Source organism: Ahaetulla prasina, chromosome 2 (assembly GCF_028640845.1).
Source record: "Ahaetulla prasina isolate Xishuangbanna chromosome 2, ASM2864084v1, whole genome shotgun sequence".
In the NCBI taxonomy this organism is placed as follows: domain Eukaryota; kingdom Metazoa; phylum Chordata; class Lepidosauria; order Squamata; family Colubridae; genus Ahaetulla; species Ahaetulla prasina.
The window spans coordinates 28,197,609-28,215,659 of NC_080540.1; the positions used below are offsets into that span (position 1 = coordinate 28,197,609).

Genomic DNA, 18,051 nt, shown 5'->3' on the forward strand with positions numbered 1-18,051 from the left:
TCTGTGGGAGCTCCGACCCTGTGGAACGAACTTCCCCTCGGACTTCGACAATTACCTGACCTTAGGACCTTTCGCCGCGAACTTAAAACTTATTTATTTCGTATGGCTGGACTAGCCTGATTTTTATTTTTATTGGATGGGTTTTAAAATTTTGTGATTTTACGGGGGAGTACGTTTTAACATTTTGGGCATTTAAATTAGTTTTTTAAGGGATGTTTTTAATTATTGTGTGTATTTATATTTTATCTGCCTGTTCACCGCCCTGAGTCCTTCGGGAGAAGGGCGGTATACAAATTAAATAATAATAATAATAATAATAATAGTAATAATAATAATAATAATAATAATAATAATAATAATAATAATAATAATAGTAATAATAATAATAATAATAGTAATAATAATAATAATAATAATAATAATAATAATAGTAATAATAATAATAATAATAGTAATAATAATAATAATAATAATAATAATAATAATAATAATTATTATTATTATTATTATTATTATGTGTGTGTGTGTGTGTGTGTGTGTGTAAACTCAAGTTACAGAAAGATCTTGACAGACTTGAACATTGGGCGCTATCTAACAAAATGAAATTCAACAGTGAAAAAGGTAAGGTTCTACATTTAGGCCAAAAAAACAAAATGCACCGGTACCGTATATGTGGTACCTTGCTCAATAGTAATAACTGTCAATAGTAGTAACATTAAAGTTAAATTTCAGAGAAATATGGAGCTTGCCTGTTGACTTTTCGAATCATAATTTTCGATTCTTTTCCTATATGTTTGAGAATGACTGATCTTGAACATCTATGTCAATATCTGTGTAAATGTATATATGAAAGGATGCTCTGCTGTTCCATACCTTCACCAGCCAAAGATTAATTTTATACATTGATACATTTACGGCATTAAATTGTTGGAAGTTGGGGGGCATTTCGTTGCTAATATGGGTGCTTTCTTATATTAAAAAGGGGGAGAATTCTGTTGTGTCTGCGCCCCCCAAGCCGGGCCCCCTGCCAGAAAGTGACTTGGAAAGTGAGGGGGAAGGGCCGTCAGGACTTACCTCGGGAGCACCGGCTTCCCTGGCTCAGCTCCAGGGGCCAGAGGCAGGCCAGGTGGGAGAGATAACGAGGCCTCCGTCCCCTGACTCTTCCCCCCCTGGCCACGCCTCCCGACCCAGCTGATGGCAATCAGGCCTGGCTGGACCCTAGGTTTCATAGGCAGGAGAGGCGGGAACAACAGAAGCAGGATGGGGCAGGCCTAGGAAGTGCTGAGTCATGGAGCCACACCCCACAGGATATAAAGGCAGAAAGAGTTGCTGTGCCTCTTCGTAGCAGGCAAATTAACTGCTTAATTAAGCAGTTCCTGGGTGACTTATTGGCGTCGAGGGAGATAACGGAGACACTTGGCAGACGCTCACTATTTTGCTGCCAGAGCTGATAGTGCTGGCTAATTAAGCCATCGCTCGGACGAAGGCAAAGGGGGACAGAACAAATTCTACCTACAAAATATTAATCCATATCCAATTTTTTTCCACTCTTAATTTGCTTTGGCTTCCTTCAATCCCCACCTTGGTGCCTCACCCCCACCCCCATCATTGTCCTGGTTCTCTCCAATGTTGAGAGCAACTCTTAGCAAACCTGTCTCCCATATCCCGACTCTCCCTACAAACACCTCTTACCACACCCTCAAGTTAAAGATTCACTTGAGAAACCCTGATGGAATAGAAAAACCTTGTTTTATTTCATCCAACGATTGGAGAAAGAGAAAATATTTCTGCTGTAGATCTCCGGTGGCGATCTGCAGCCCAGTCTTCTGTTACCATCACTGGTGAAAATGTAAGTAGCCAGTCTCCTGGAAGACGGTCTAAGTTGGGCACATTTATTTAGTAGGTTTTTGTATAGAAAAAAAAGGGGAGGACAGCAGACTTGGTTGATTCTTCCTTGATTCTCTTCCTTGTGGTTTGGCCAGAGATTTTCCTGTTTAATGTTTTTTGACATCTTCGTCTGTCAAAGAAAAAACATGAAAATTATTAGATGCAAGATTCAGCCAATATGCTTCAGGTAAGAATTGTCTATACAGGTAGTCCTCAACCTATAACAGTTCATTTAGTGACTGCTCAAAGTTACAAAGGCCCTGAAAAAAGTGACTTGTGATTATTTTCCACCCTTACCAGCCTTGCAGCATCCCCCAGATAACGTGATTTACATTCGGATGCTTGACAGCTGCTTCGCATTTATGTCAGTGGCAGTGTTGTGCCTTGCTCGCCCCCCTCTCCGCAGCCGGGCCCCTCTCATCTCCTGTTATCTCAGCCAGAGACGGATAATGAAGACGAACAGCCTGGCATGCCTCCAGCCCCCAGTCCTGGCACCATGCCCGGACAGACCGAGCAAGACGAATGGCCTGGCATGCCTCCAGCCCCCAGTCCTGGCACCATGCCCAGACAAACGGAGCAACTAAACCTCTCCCCCACAGCTTGTGAGCCTGAGGAGTATGAAGCCAGTCACGAGCTGGAATTGCCGGCAGCTGGAGGGTGGAGGGATCCACACTTCCGGAGAATGGAGAGGCGACGTCAGCAAAAGGAAGGGAGGGGCAGGCCTGGATAAGTGCTGAGTCACGGAGCCACACCCCATGGCCTACGTATATAAAGGATCTGCTTTCTGGCATTCTCTGAGTCAGGCAAAGTCTAATCTGGATTGTGAAGTCACATCTTGGACTCCTGCCTGCCCTGAGAACTCTGACAGAACTTTGGCAAAGCTGCAGAGGCTTTGTGGCCATGCTTGATACAGACTTCCCCGACCCAGCCGTGAGAGGAGTGGGACACAACAGGCAGTGTCCCAGAGTCATGCGATCCCCTTTTGCAACTTTTTAACAACTGTGTGACTAACGGTTTTGTTTTTTTTAAATTTTACATATATATCCCGCCCTTCTCCGAAGACGCAGGGTGGCTTACATTGTGTTTAACAATTGCACCGATTCACTTAACAACGATGGCAAGAAAAGTCGTAAAATGGAGCAAAACCCTAACACATTTCTCACTTAACAACATAAATGTTGGGCTCAATTGTGGTCATAAGTCAAGGACTTCAGATTGGGGTTCTGAAGGAGGATGTTGAATGGGAGGATTTTAGCTTTATATTGTTTTCTACCCAAAAACCAAGAAAGGTGAGATGGTCTTTACCGGGGGGAGTGATTTTTCTATGATAGCAGCACACTATCTTTGTAATTATTCCCTAAAGAGGCTTCACTGATGTTCACATGACTCTCACTTTAGTACCAGGTGAAGACCTTTCCCATGTTCCCAGTATTTTAAGATGGCTTTAACTCAGATTATTTTAGATTTTGAATGGCCACTATACCGCTGTCTAGTTTATATGCATATGTCTTTGTTAAAACTGCAGTTTTCTTAGTGTGGAAAAATGCAGGAAAAGATCGGATCTAACTGATCCTAAAAAAACTGTCTTGAACATGTATCTGGGCTACAGATTTCCAAACACAAGCAGAAGATCATCTGGATCATCTGGAAGCAGAAGCAAGTGGTTGGTCCCATAAGAAGCAAAATGTTCGACTAAAGTGGGTTTTGCTTGGATCCAGCACAACTGGACGGGACAATGAGCACATGTGATCTTGACAAAGTTGCTCGGTCTAGTAGCCGCCTTCGACATGACCTGAGTTTAACTCATAGAATCATCTATTACAATGTCCTTCCTGTTGAAGACTACTTCAGTTTCAATTGCAACAATAAACGAGCACACAATAGATTTAAGTTTAATGTGAACCGCTCCAATCTTGATTGCAGAAAATATGACTTCAGTAACAGAGTTGTTAATACTTGGAATACACTACCTGACTCTGTGGTCTCTTCCCAAAATCCCCAAAGCTTTAACCAAAGACTGTCTACTATTGACCTCACCCCATTCCTAAGAGGTCTGTAAGGGGCGTGCATAAGAGCACAAGCGTGCCTACCGTTCCTGTCCTAATGTTCCCTTTGACTGTATCCAATTTCATATAGTTATTACATACTTATGCTTATATATATTCATATATATTGTATAGTTATTTCATGCTTATGCTTATATATACTGTTGTGACAAAATAAATAAATAAATAAATAAATAAATAAATAAATAAATAAATAAATAAATAAATAAATAAATAAATAAATAAATAGCAAGATACAGAATAACAGAGTTGGAAGGGACTTTGGAAGTCTTCTAATCCAACCTCCTGCTCAAGTAGGAAACCCTATACCGTTTTAAACAAATGGTTATCCAATCTCTTCTTAAAAACCTCTTCTGAAGACAATCCATTCCACTGATTAATTGTTCTCCCTATCAAGAAACTTCTCCTTAGTTCTAGGTTCCTTCTCTCCATGATTAGTTTCCATCCATTGCTTCTTGTTCTGCCTTAAGGTACTTTGGAGAATTGGTTGAACCCCTCTTCTTTGTAGCATCCCCTCAAATATTGGAAGACTGCTATTATGTCACCTGGTCTGTCCATTAACAGTCCTTCTTTTTATTAAACTATGCATATCTAATTCCAGCAACTGTTCTTCATTAGGTTTTAGCCATGAAAATATTTGCAGATCCCTCACATCCTGGACATAAACTGTTTCAACTCCTACCCTCAAAACGACGCTATAGAGCACTGCACACCAGAACAACTAGACACAAGAACAGTTTTTTCCCGAAGGCCATCACTCTGCTAAACAAATAATTCCCTCAACACTGTCAGACTATTTACTGAATCTGCACTACTATTAATCGTTTCATAGTTCCCATCACCAATCTCTTTCCACTTATGACTGTATGACTATAACTTGTTGCTGGCAAGCCTTATGATTTATATTGATATATTGATCATCAATTGTGTTGTAAATGTTGTACCTTGATGAACGTATCTTTTCTTGTATGTACACTGAGAGCATATGCACCAAGACAAATTCCTTGTGTGTCCCATCACACTTGGCCAATAAAATTCTATTCTATTCTATTCTAATCATCTTTGTTGCTCTTCTCTGCACTCTTTCTAGAGTCTCAACATCTTTTTTACGTAGTGGCAACCAAAACTGGATGCAAAACTAGATGAAAGCATTGTCTTACCAAGGCATTTTGGGGAAGGTGTCAATCAGTGGTGAAATCCAACAGGTTCTGACAGGTTCTGGAGAACTGGCAGCGGAAATTTTGAGTAGTTCGGAGAACCGGCAAATACCACCTCTGGCTGGCCCCAGGAATGGGGAGGGAATGGAGATTTTGCAATATCCTTCTCTCAGGAGTGGGGAGGGAATGGGGATTTTGCAGTATCCTTCCCCTGCCATCCCCACCAAGCCACGTCCACTGAACCGGTAGTAAAAAAAATTGGATTTCACCACTGGTGTCAATATAGCATTTTCATAGAAACCCAGACTATTCTGTGAGGTTATCCCAGCCACAAGAAAGGCTGATTTCTGTAGTGCAGGATCCCAAATGGGCTTCAGCCAGATTTCACCCATAATACGGATTGCAAAGTGTGGTTCCATGCCATTATAACAAAATTCACTTTTTAAAAAGGGCTCCATAGTGCTCTAACTCCCCTTTTTGAAGAGTTTGTTTTTAGCTTTGCAAAAACAGGATGAAATTGAATCATTTAGAAGTTCTTGTTGAACTAAAACAACCCTGTGATGATCACTGAGGAGGAGAAGAAAAGAAACGCCTAAAATTGGGAATTTGGGCAATAATCAATGGCTGTTTATACTCCACCTGTGCTGCAGGGGGCGATGTACTCCGAGATGGCAAAATCGTCTGAAAACACAAACAAAAGAGGAAGAACTGTCAGAGCTCCTTCCTTAATTTGGTCAAAGGACACCAGGGTCGTTAGTCCTCATGCTGCATTAGATTGTTTTCATGAACTGGTGTCAGAACCCTTATCACTTTGAAAACACCTTTGAGGTTTGAGGTAAATTTTTAGATTAGATTAGACCAGGGGTAGTCAACCTTTTTATACCTACCGCCCACTTTTGTATCTCTGTTAGTAGTAAAATTTTCTAACCGGCCACCGGTTCCATAATGATGCGCTGGGCATGCCTCTCGCGCATCGTGGATTGGGTTTGTGGGGGGGTGCTGGATACCAGCTCTGCTTGTCTGTTACAGCTGGGTGGTGTGGGGGGAGATGCGCGAGCTATTCTGGGACGAGGCTCTTTTGTTTGCAGTCGCACTATAGCGTCATTTAGTTTCACTTACCTAACGTGAACTAAATTTATGCGTGGGCGATACAAATAGTATATTTTCAGAAATTTAAATTGTCATGGGGAATTTTATGAAAACCTAATGAAAATGTTTTTAAATAACGCTATGATTTTTTTAAAAAAAGTCAATTAGATTAAAAAAAAGGAAAACGCTTCAGTATCGGACAAAACCCCTACCGCCCACCATTAACGCTGGAACACCCACTAGTAGGCACTAGATTGACTACCACTGGAGTAGATTAACAGAGTTGGAAGGGACCTTGGAACGGAAGTTTGGGATAAACTTGGAAGATGGAGATGGATTTTGAAAAACAATAGAATTTTTTTTTATTTATTTGAATTTATATCCCGCCCTTCTCCGAAGACTCAGGGCGGCTTACAATGTGTTAAGGAATAGTCTTCATCCATTTGTATATTATATACAAAGTCAACTTAATTGCCCCCAACAATCTGGGTCCTCATTTTACCTACCTTATAAAGGATGGAAGGCTGAGTCAACCTTGGGCCTGGTGGGACTTGAACTTGCACTAATTGCAAGCAGCTGTGTTAATAACAGACAGACTTAGTCCGTTGAGCCACCAAAATTAACTACACTAATCAGGCCTCTCTCCCCACTGGGATCCCGTTCTCACCGGTTTCATAATAATCGTAGACTTTCACCGAGGCAGGCTTCAGGCCCTGGACAGGAGTCTCCTGCTCCACTGTGAAGGAGTAACTCTGGCTTAGATGACTGACCTGCAGACCAAGAGAGATTATGGGATTGTTCAAGAGGTGGCCAGGTTAGAGAAATGTCTTCTCTGAAGCGTGCCAGCATGCATAGAGAATTAATGGGGACCTTCTACTTCCAGGGCTATTTCCAAGTTCCCTGGTCACCTGATCTCGCAAGACCAAGGACATATTTTGGCCATGACCGTAGAGGAGCTCTGATTAGCTGACTCCCTCCCAACTAGAGAAAAATTGAGCGCCCCACTACAGGATACTGTCTAGGGACATTCCTGGAGAAAGAAACCAGCTTCAGCTCACTCCTGGGGATGTTCCTCAGAGAGGACACACACCTCTTAGGCTGAAAGTGAAGTCCTAGAGAAGGGTTTCTCTTACTTTATCAACTGCTCAAGGAGGAGATCCTATACCGTTTCAGACAAATTGTTGTCCAATCTCTTCTTAAAAACCACCAGTAATGGAACACCCGCAACTTCTGGAGGCAAATTGTTCCACTGATTAATTGCTCTGTCAGGAAATTTCTCCTTAGTTCTAAGTTGCTTCTCTCCTTGATTAGTTTCCACCCATTGCTTCTTGTCCTGCCCTCAGGTGCTTTGGAGAATAGCTTAACTCCCTCTTCTTTGTGGCAATCCCTGTGTTGTGGCTCCAGCCCCCGAACCTGGCCCCATGCCCGAAAGTGACTCCGAGAGTGAGGGGGAAGGGCTGGTAAGGCTTACCTCAGGAGCACCGATTCCTTTGGCCCGGCTCCAGGAGCCAGAACCAGGCCAGTCGGAGGACGTAATGAGGCCGACATCCCCTGATTCCTCCCTTCCTCAGGCTACGCCTACAGACGCAGCTGATAACCATACTAATCAAGCCTGAACCGACCCGCGCTTCAGAAGATTAGAGAGGCGGCATCATCAAAGGGATGGGTGGGGCAGGAGCCCCACCCCACAGGACATATAAGGAGCTTTGGGACTGCTCTCACTTCTATGGGAAGCAAATTAGCTGAACCGTGTCGAAGTGAGCTGAAGTCTTAATCTGTTTGAACTTTTTGACAGGCAGCTGCGGTTTCTCAGCCAGGACTGACAGGAGCCGTGTAACCACAGGCTGTAGGCCAGCTCGTTACTCCAAAGTGAGGACGGAGACACAACACCCTGAGATATTGAAAGACTGGCTATCATGTCTCCCCTAGTCCTTCTTTTCATTAAACTAGACATAGACTAAGAGGTCTGTAAGGGGTGTGCATAAGAGCACAAGCGTGCCTACCGTTCCTGTCCTATTGTTTCCTTTCGTTATATCCAATTAATATAGTTATTACATACTCATACTTATATATATGCTTATATATTGTATAGTTATTTCATGCTTACGCTTATATATACTGTGTGACAAAATAAATAAATAAAAATAAATACCGAGTTCCTGCAACCGTTCTTCATATGTTTTAGCCTCCAGTCCCCTAATCATCTTTGCTGCTCTTCTCTCAAGAGTCTAGTCATCTTTTTTATATTGTGGCAACCAAAGCTAATTTTGTCACTGAAGCCCTATCTTCTTGCAGGGAGGAAGGGTTCCCCCACGGCAGCTCTCGTTCACCAGCCCCCCCCCCACTCACCTCTTCCAAATACAGGAGGACCTGGGTGGTTGTAATTTCAGTCCGCTTGACGAAATGATGTCTCAGCTTGAGCTGGTGAAGAAAGGGAAAAGCTGTTGTCATAATACATTTGCTACAATGTCCTTCCTATCGAAGACTACTTCAGCTTCAATCGCAACAATACACAAGCACACAATAGATTTAAACTTAAAGTGAACTTGTTGCGTCTGCGCCCCCCGAGCCGGGCCTCCTGCCAGAAAGTGACTTGGAAAGTGAGGGGGAAGGGTCATCACGACTTACCTCGGGAACACCGGCTTCCCTGGCTCAGCTTCAGGAGCCAGAGGCAGGCCAGGTGGAAGAGATAATGAAGCCTCTGTCCCCTGACTCTTTCCCCCTCCCCAGACCACGCCTTCAGACCCAGCTGATGGCAATCAGGCTTGGTTGGACCCTAGGTTTCGTAGGCAGGAGAGGAGGGAACAACAGAAGCAGGGGTGGGGCAGGCCTAGGAAGTGCTGAGTCATGGAGCCACACCCCAGAGAATATAAAGGCAGCCAGAGCTGCTGTGCCTCTTTGTAGCAGGCAAATTAACTGATTAACTAAGAGCTGAAGTTTGTTCCTGGGTGACTCATCAGCGTCGAGGGAGATAACACTTGGCAGACGCTCGCTATTCTGCTGCCAGAGCTGATATTGCCGGCTAATTAAGCCATCACTCTGACGGAGGTGAAGGAGGACAGAACAGAACTGCTCCAATCTTGATTATAGAAAACATGACTTCAGTAACAGAGTTGTTAATGCCTGGAATGCACTACCAGACTCTGTGGTCTCTTCCCAAAATCCCCAAAGCTTTAACCAAAAACTATCTACTATTGACCTCACCCCATTCCTAAGAGGTCTGTAAGGGGCGTGCATAAGAGCAGAAACGTGCCTACCGTTCCTGTCCTAATGTTCCCTTTGACTGTATCCAATTCGTATGGTTATTTCATGCTTAGACGTATATATATACTGTTGTGTTTGACAAAATAAATAAATAAAATACATAAATAAATAAATAATTCAAACCCTTTGGCTTGGAATGAAGAAAAGGAAGGGGAAACCTCATGGAGGACTACCAAACCACACCATGTGGAAGGGGAAGGGGGCTTTTTCTCAAAATGGAGAATGTAAGAACCGTTGGTGACACAGTGATTGGAATGCAGTATTGTAGGCTAATTCTGCACCCCCCCCGCCAGGATCGAAGTCTTGAACTTCATTAAGTTCTACATTTTTACTGACACTCCAGAGACGATAGATACATTGCGGTGGGCCATGCTGAACGAGGCCAGGTAGTCTTCCTGCTCCATCTGTGCAAGTTGGATCAAAATTTTTTGTGGTCAGTCTGGGTTCGTGAATCCCACGGGCTGATTTGATGCTTCAAGATATAGCAATGGCAACTACAGAACAACTAGATACAAGAACAGTTTTTTCCCCGAAGGCCATCACTCTCCTAAACAAATAATTTCCTCAACAGTCAAACTATTTACTATATCTGCCCTACTATTAATCTTCTCATCGTTCCCATCACCCATCTCCTTCCACTTATGACTGTATGACTTGTATCTTTACGATTTATATTGATATTGTTTCCTGATTGCTTATTTGTACCCTATGACTATTATTAAGTGTTGTGCCTTAGAATTCTTGATGAACGTATCTTTTCTAGACCAATTTTGCTAGATCAATTCTTGAATATAGCTCATCTGTCTGGAACCCTTCAACAGGACCTGTGTTTAACTCATAGAATCATCTATTGCAATGTCCTTCCTGTTGAAGACTACTTCAGCTTCAATCACAACAATACCAGAGCAAACAACAGATTTAAACTTAATGTTAACCATTTCAATGTTGATTGCAGAAAATGTGACTTCTGTAACAGAGTTGTTAATGCTTGGAACACACTACCTGACTCTGTGGTCTCTTCTCAAAATCCCCAAAGCTTCAACCAAAAACTATCTACCATTGACCTCACCCCATTCCTAAGAGGTCTGTAAGGGGCGTGCATAAGAGCACAAACGTGCCTACCGTTCCTGTCCTATTGTTTCCTTTCATTATATCCAATTAATATAGTTATTACATACTTACGCTTATATATATGCTTGTATATTATATAGTTATTTTCATGCTTATGCTTATATATACTGTTGTGACAAAATAAAAAAATAAAAATAAAACCCGCACTGCATATCGGACATAAATACAATTGAGAGAGTCCAGAGATATTTCACAAGAAGAGTGCTCGCAACAAAATACCTTATGCCACCAGACTCCAAATTTTGGGCTTGGACAACTTAGAACTACACTGACTTCAGTCTGACCTAACCATAGTACATAAAATTATCTACCACAATGTCCTACCTGTCAATGACTACTTCAGCTTCAACCACAATAATACACGAGCAAATAATAGAAACAAACTCAAGATAAACCGCTCCAAACTTGATTGCAGAAAATATGACTTCAGTAACACACTGGTCAATGCCTGGAATGCGCTACCTGACTCTGCAGTTTCTTCCCCAAACCCCCAAACCTTTAAGCTTAAGCTTACTGTTGACCTCACCCCATTCCTAAGAGGTCTGTAAGGGGCGTGCATAAGAGCACCTGCGTGCCTACCGTCCCTGTCCTAATATTCCTTTTTACTTACTCTTTTCATGTATCCAAATTATTTTATCTTATCTTATCTGTTATCTTATATATGATTGACAAATAAATAAATAAAAATAAAATAAATAAATAAAATGTACGCTGAGAGCATATGCACCAAGATAAATTCCTTGTGTGTCCAATCACACTTGGCCAATAAAACATTCTATTCTGTTCTGTTCTGTTCTGTTCTGTTCTGTTCTGTTCTATTCTATTCTATTCTATTCTATTCTGTTGAATATTAAAGGGTAATTCTAAACCTCTTAATGCCCAGTTTTGTTGCCAAGAACAAAAATTCTTTGGAGGAATGAAAAAGGTCATTACCAACTTTACTGTTGATTTCACCGGGATGTATCCTGATAGCATCTTAATCTGGACAATTGCCATGTTGGAAACCACGCGTTCGCCAGTGTAACTGGGAAATCAGGAAAAGAAAGATGCCATGTCACATTTTTTTTTAAAAGCAAAAGTGCACAACTTAAGGGCAAAATCCTGCGGGTTCATAAAGGCTTGGGTGTGTCCGTCCATCCCATGGTGCCATTGAATGGAACTTCTGGAGTGCAGAACATTGGCTTTTCAGAAGGCGGAGGAGCCAAATGGTGGCCCTTGAACCCTTAGAAGTTGCCCATCCTTGAAGGAGAAGTACTGGCTAGATAGCAAGAAGAGGTTCTCTTTCCCCCATGCAGATACCCACATACTCAGCGTTGACCCATTACCTGACGTTGATAGCAATGTCAAAGGTGTGGTGGGTTTTAGCTCCATTGCAGTTTTGGGGAACTGTCTGCACCTGCAACTTGAATGGTGCCTCCTCCTGGGGTGGCTGGATGTTGTACCTCAAGCTGGTCTGAAAAGGAAGCAGCACACTCGTGCCTTATCTCCAAACAGCTGCTGGGAGTAAGATGCATGGATAAGACGTGAATGCAGAAGGACCCGTAGAGGGGGAGAACCAGGGGTGAAATTCAGTAGGTTCTGACAGGTTCTGGAGAACCGGTAGCAAAAATTTTGAGTTGTTGGGAGAACCAGCAAATACCACTTCTGGCTGGCCCCAGAGTGGGGTGGGAATAGAGATCTTGCAATATCCTTCCCCTAGGAGTGGGGAGGGAATGAGGATTTTGCAATATCCTTCCCCAAGGAGTGGAGAGGGAATGGGGATTTTGCAGTATCCTTCCCCAAGGAGTGGAGAGGGAATGGGGATTTTGCAATATCCTTCCCCCAGGAGTGGGAAGGGAATGAGGGTTTTGCAATATCCTTCCCCCAGGAGTGGGGAGGGAATGAGGGTTTTGCAGTATCCTTCCCCAAGGAGTGGGGAGGGAATGGGGATTTTGCAGTATCCTTCCCCCAGGAGTGGGGAGGGAATGAGGATTTTGCAATATCCTTCCCCAAGGAGTGGGGAGGGAATGGGGATTTTGCAGTATCCTTCCCCAAGGAGTGGGGAGGGAATGGGGATTTTGCAATATCCTTCCCCCAGGAGTGGGGAGGGAATGAGGATTTTGCAATATCCTTCCCCAAGGAGTGGGGAGGGAATGAGGGTTTTGCAATATCCTTCCCCAAGGAGTGGGGAGGGAATGGGGATTTTGCAGTATCCTTCCCCAAGGAATAGGGAGGGAATGAGGATTTTGCAATATCCTTCCCCAAGGAGTGGGGAGGAAATGGGGATTTTGCAGTATCTTTCCCCTGGGAATGGAGATTTTGCAGTATCCTTCCCCTGGAATGGGGTGGGAATGGAGATTTTGCAGTATCCTTCCCCTGGAATGGGGTGGGAATGGAGATTTTGCAGCATCCTTCCCCTGGAATGGGGTGGGAATGGAGATTTTGCAGTATCCTTCCCCTGCCACGCCCACCAAGTCACGCCCCCAAGCCACACCACGCCCACCAAGCTACATCCCCAGAACTGGTAGTAAAAAAATTAAATTCCACCCCTGGGGAGAACCCATCACTTCACAGAGGCAAGGAACAAAGTCCAGGAACTATTCAACCTAGAGCAAGCACCACTGGAATTTGTCTGAAGTCAAGCCTCTAAATTGAGTCGCCCAGAAATGGATGTTCTTTACTCTCAAGGGCATCAGGTGATACAGCTTGTGACCGCAAGTGTGGTGCTCACAAGGGTGAAAAGAGAGGACTTGGAGATGTCCCACCGAAGGGCTTCAAGCTCCAATCTCCAGGTAGGATTTGTGGGGAACCTGAAGGCTATCGAAGAACATTCATATCAGAGGCCATGATGGCACAGTGGTTAGAATGCAGTATTGGCAGGCTAACTCTGCCGACTGCCAGCAGTTCGATTCTCATTGGCTCAAGGTTGACTCAGCCTTCCATCCTTCCAAGGTTGGTAAAATGAGGACCCAGATTGCTGGGGGCAAGAGGCTGGCTCTATAAACCAGGAGTCTCCAACCTTGGCAACTTTAAGACTTGTGGACTTCAACTCCCAGAATCCCTCAGCCAGCAAAGCTGGCTGAGGGATTCTGGGAGTTGAAGTCCACAAGTCTTAAAGTTGCCAAGGTTGGAGACCCCTGCTATAAACCACTTAGAGAGGGCTGTGAAGCGGTCCATAAGTCTAAGTGCTATTGCTATATCTCCTTTCAGTCCAACATCTTCTGTATTGATGCCTTATTCAGATTATTTATACAGGTAGTCCTTGACTTACAACCACAACTGAGCCAAAATTTCTGTAGTTAAGCAAGACAGCTGTTAAGTGAATTTTGCCCCATTTCACGACCTTTCTTGGTCACAGTTATTAAGTGAATCACTCTCAGTTGTTAAGTTAGCAACATGGTCAGTAAGTGAATCTGGCTTCCCCATTGCTTGTCAGAAGGTCGCAAAAAGTGATCATGTGACCCCTGGGACACCGCGACCGACATAAATATGAGCCCGTTGCCAAGCAGCCAAATTCTGATCACGTGACCACAGAGATGCTGCAATGATCGCAAGGGTGAAAAACGGCCGTAAGTACATTTTTCAGTGTCGTCGTAACTTCAAATGGTCACTAAATGAATGCTTGTAAGTCGAAGACCAACTGTATAGCATTTCAATCTGTCCAAGCAATCTTTACAGGTGATGGAAAGCAATTTTCTTCTTCAGCAACCGGCTCAGGAGACTCACCTGCATAAAGATGCAACCGGTCACCTCAGTCGTGTAGTCCCCTGGCACTGAGGGCAGATCTTGGCACTGGAGCAGCAGAGAGTTGGTGCTGTCTACATGGAATTTTCTCAGGGCAACATCTCCAGAACTCAAGGTCACTCCAGCGTCAACTCCATCCTTGGAATAAGTAATTGTCCTGTACTGGCAGAGGGCCTGGAGAGCCACCACTGTATCCTATAAAAGAACGTAAAGCTAGGACATCTTTCTTGGATGACACACCACAGCTGGAATCCTGGGAAGTAAGACTCAGCACCACTGAAGGACACAACAGGGAAAACATCAGGTCCACCAAGTTGGTGCAAGGAGAATTAGAGCATCTGCCAGTATCCTCTGAGAATCTGTGGGGAGACAACGTACCTGCGTGGAAGAGAATCCTCCGTTGGGATTCTGTTGGTTGGTCAACCATTTGACAATGGCAGTTGCTGTTGTTAATTCTTCCTGAGACGGGGACGGTTCTTTGGCCGTTAAAGCAAGGAGAACGTAGGCTGTCATCTCTACCTCGGCAGAGGGTGCCCGGGGGTGGTAGTATGGAAGATCGAGTGTCTTCTTTTGCTTCTTAGGTCTCTCCCAGTGAATGGAGCCATCATCTTCAGAAAGAGAATGAAAGGTTTTAGCATTGGGTGGCCCCATTCAGGCTGCACCAGAGGTTTTGTGCCTCGCCCGCCCTCCTCTCCTCAGCCGGGCCCCTCCCATCTCCTGCTATCTGAGTCAGAGTCTGATAATGAAGAGGAACGGCCTGGCATGCCTCCAGCCCCCAGCCCTGGCACCATGCCCGGACAGAATGTCAGGAATGAGCAAACAAACCTCCCTTCTACAGTGTGTGAGCACGAAGCCAGCCACGTGCTAGAATTGCCAGCAGCAGATCAGGAGGACGGAAAGCCACAGTGGACGGATCCCCGGTTCCGGAGAATGGAGAGGCGACATCAGCAAAAGGAAGGGAGGGGCAGGCCTGGATAAGTGCTGAGTCATGGAGCCACACTCCATGGCCTATATAAAGGATCTGCTTTTTGACATTCCTTCAGTCAAGCAAAGTCTCATCTGGTTTGCTGAAGTCACACCTTGGATTCCTGCCTGCCCTGAGAACTCTGACGGGAATTTGGCAAAGCTGCAGAGGCTTCGTGGCCACGCTTGGTACAGACTTCCCAGACCCGGCCGTCGGAGGGGGAATGGGACACGACAAGAGACCTCCAACATTGGCCAAGAATCTTTGGCTTCTCAAGGACGTTTTATTGCACTTAGCAGAATATCAGAATAACAGAGTGAAGGGACCTTGGAGGTCTTCTAATCTAATCCCTTGCTCAAGCAGGAACTCCTATACCATTTTAAATAAATGGCTATCCAATCTCTTCTTAAAAGCCTTAAAAATGTGATGGAGCACCAGCCATTCCACTGGTTTATTGTTCTCACTGTCAGGAAATGTCCCCTTAGTTCTAGGTTGCTTCCCTCTGTGGTTAGTTTCCAACCATTGCTTCTTCTTTTGGGTTACTCCACAACCCTTAAGTACCATCGCTGAAGCTTGGCACACCATTAATTGCCCAGCCCTCCAAATATTTTAGTATTTGTTAGCCCAGCATGTACATCAAAACCAGGAAATCAACTCCACAGGAAAGCTAAAAGTACTACATTGAGGTTGGCTCCAATTACATAATCTGATGGTGCCACTAATTTGATAATGAAACCTCTGCAAGAAAACGTAGAGCGTCGATCGAGGACACTCATAATCTTTCAAGTCTAATTGTGCTTCTCCTCTTCTTACATCCGGTGAATCAGGGCAGTGTCTGTCCAAACTGCTTCCAAATGTTGTCTCATTGCTCTGGACTGAAAAAATATTTCAATCCCTTTTACTTGAGTAATGATTCTTGCATGGTTTCCATTCTTACTCTCTCTGCATTATCCGCTCCTTTCCCTAAATCTGGAATCTCTTAATGGAGGATCAGAGGGTCTTGTTGTAATGCCAGGAATGTGAGAATACTTTTAGTTGAAAAGCAGATTAAAATGGTTATGAATAAATAACAACCACCCGAAAAATTACATGCAGAGAGTGCATGTTACGTATTTTCATGTGTAAATTCCATGAGTTCATTCTTTTTTAACCTCTTCCCAATAGTCCTCGGCTTATGACCATAATTGTTGCTGAGTGAGACTGTTGTTAATGGAATAGAATAGAATTTTTTATTGGTCAAGTGTGATTGGACACACAAGGAATTTGTCTTGGTGCATAGGCTCTCAGTGTACAGTACATAAAAGAAAAGATACCTTTATCAAGAATCATAAAGTACAACACTTAATGATAGGAACAGAATAGAATAGAATAGAATAGAATAGAATAGAATAGAATAGAATAGAATAGAATAGAATAGAATAGAATAGAATAGAATAGAATAGAATTTTTTATTGGCCAAGTGTGATTGGACACACAAGGAATTTGTCTTGGTGCATAGGCTCTCAGTGTACAGTACATAAAAGAAAAGATACCTTTATCAAGAATCATAAAGTACAACATTTAATGATAGGAACAGAACAGAATAGAATAGAATAGAATAGAATAGAATAGAATAGAATAGAATAGAATAGAATAGAATAGAATAGAATAGAATTTTTTTTTATTGGCCAAGTGTGATTGGACACACAAGGAATTTGTCTTGGTGCATAGGCTCTCAGTGTACAGTACATAAAAGAAAAGATACCTTTATCAAGAATCATAAAGTACAACATTTAATGATAGGAACAGAATAGAATAGAATAGAATAGAATAGAATAGAATAGAATAGAATAGAATAGAATAGAATAGAATAGAATAGAATTTTTTATTGGCCAAGTGTGATTGGACACACAAGGAATTTGTCTTGGTGCATAGGCTCTCAGTGTACAGTACATAAAAGAAAAGATACCTTTATCAAGAATCATAAAGTACAACATTTAATGATAGGAACAGAATAGAATAGAATAGAATAGAACAGAATAGAATAGAATAGAATAGAATAGAATAGAATAGAATAGAATTTTTTTTTATTGGCCAAGTGTGATTGGACACACAAGGAATTTGTCTTGGTGCATAGGCTCTCAGTGTACAGTACATAAAAGAAAAGATACCTTTATCAAGAATCATAAAGTACAACATTTAATGATAGGAACAGAACAGAATAGAATAGAATAGAATAGAATAGAATAGAATAGAATAGAATAGAATAGAATAGAATTTTTTTTTATTGGCCAAGTGTGATTGGACACACAAGGAATTTGTCTTGGTGCATAGGCTCTCAGTGTACAGTACATAAAAGAAAAGATACCTTTATCAAGAATCATAAAGTACAACATTTAATGATAGGAACAGAATAGAATAGAATAGAATAGAATAGAATAGAATAGAATAGAATAGAATAGAATAGAATAGAATAGAATTTTTTTTTATTGGCCAAGTGTGATTGGACACACAAGGAATTTGTCTTGGTGCATAGGCTCTCAGTGTACAGTACATAAAAGAAAAGATACCTTTATCAAGAATCATAAAGTACAACATTTAATGATAGGAACAGAATAGAATAGAATAGAATAGAATAGAACAGAATAGAATAGAATAGAATAGAATAGAATAGAATAGAATTTTTTTTTATTGGCCAAGTGTGATTGGACACACAAGGAATTTGTCTTGGTGCATAGGCTCTCAGTGTACAGTACATAAAAGAAAAGATACCTTTATCAAGAATCATAAA

The 18,051-nt window shown here is 42.7% G+C and overlaps 1 protein-coding gene across 1 annotated transcript in view; it reads right to left on the bottom strand.

Annotated features, from left to right (window-relative positions):
- Nucleotides 1–1,745: 1,745 nt before the first annotated feature.
- The window catches only part of LOC131191513 (alpha-2-macroglobulin-like), a 108,624-nt gene continuing 92,318 nt past the window's right edge, over nt 1,746–18,051 (bottom strand). Inside the window, exons 29-36 of the mRNA XM_058169733.1 lie at nt 14,696–14,925; nt 14,300–14,512; nt 11,920–12,047; nt 11,528–11,618; nt 8,549–8,620; nt 6,867–6,969; nt 5,750–5,791; nt 1,746–2,017 (exon numbers count right to left, since the gene is read on the bottom strand). Coding sequence (XP_058025716.1) covers nt 1,995–2,017; nt 5,750–5,791; nt 6,867–6,969; nt 8,549–8,620; nt 11,528–11,618; nt 11,920–12,047; nt 14,300–14,512; nt 14,696–14,925 — 902 coding nt within the window. The 3' untranslated portion in view covers nt 1,746–1,994. The remainder of the gene's footprint in view (nt 2,018–5,749; nt 5,792–6,866; nt 6,970–8,548; nt 8,621–11,527; nt 11,619–11,919; nt 12,048–14,299; nt 14,513–14,695; nt 14,926–18,051) is intronic.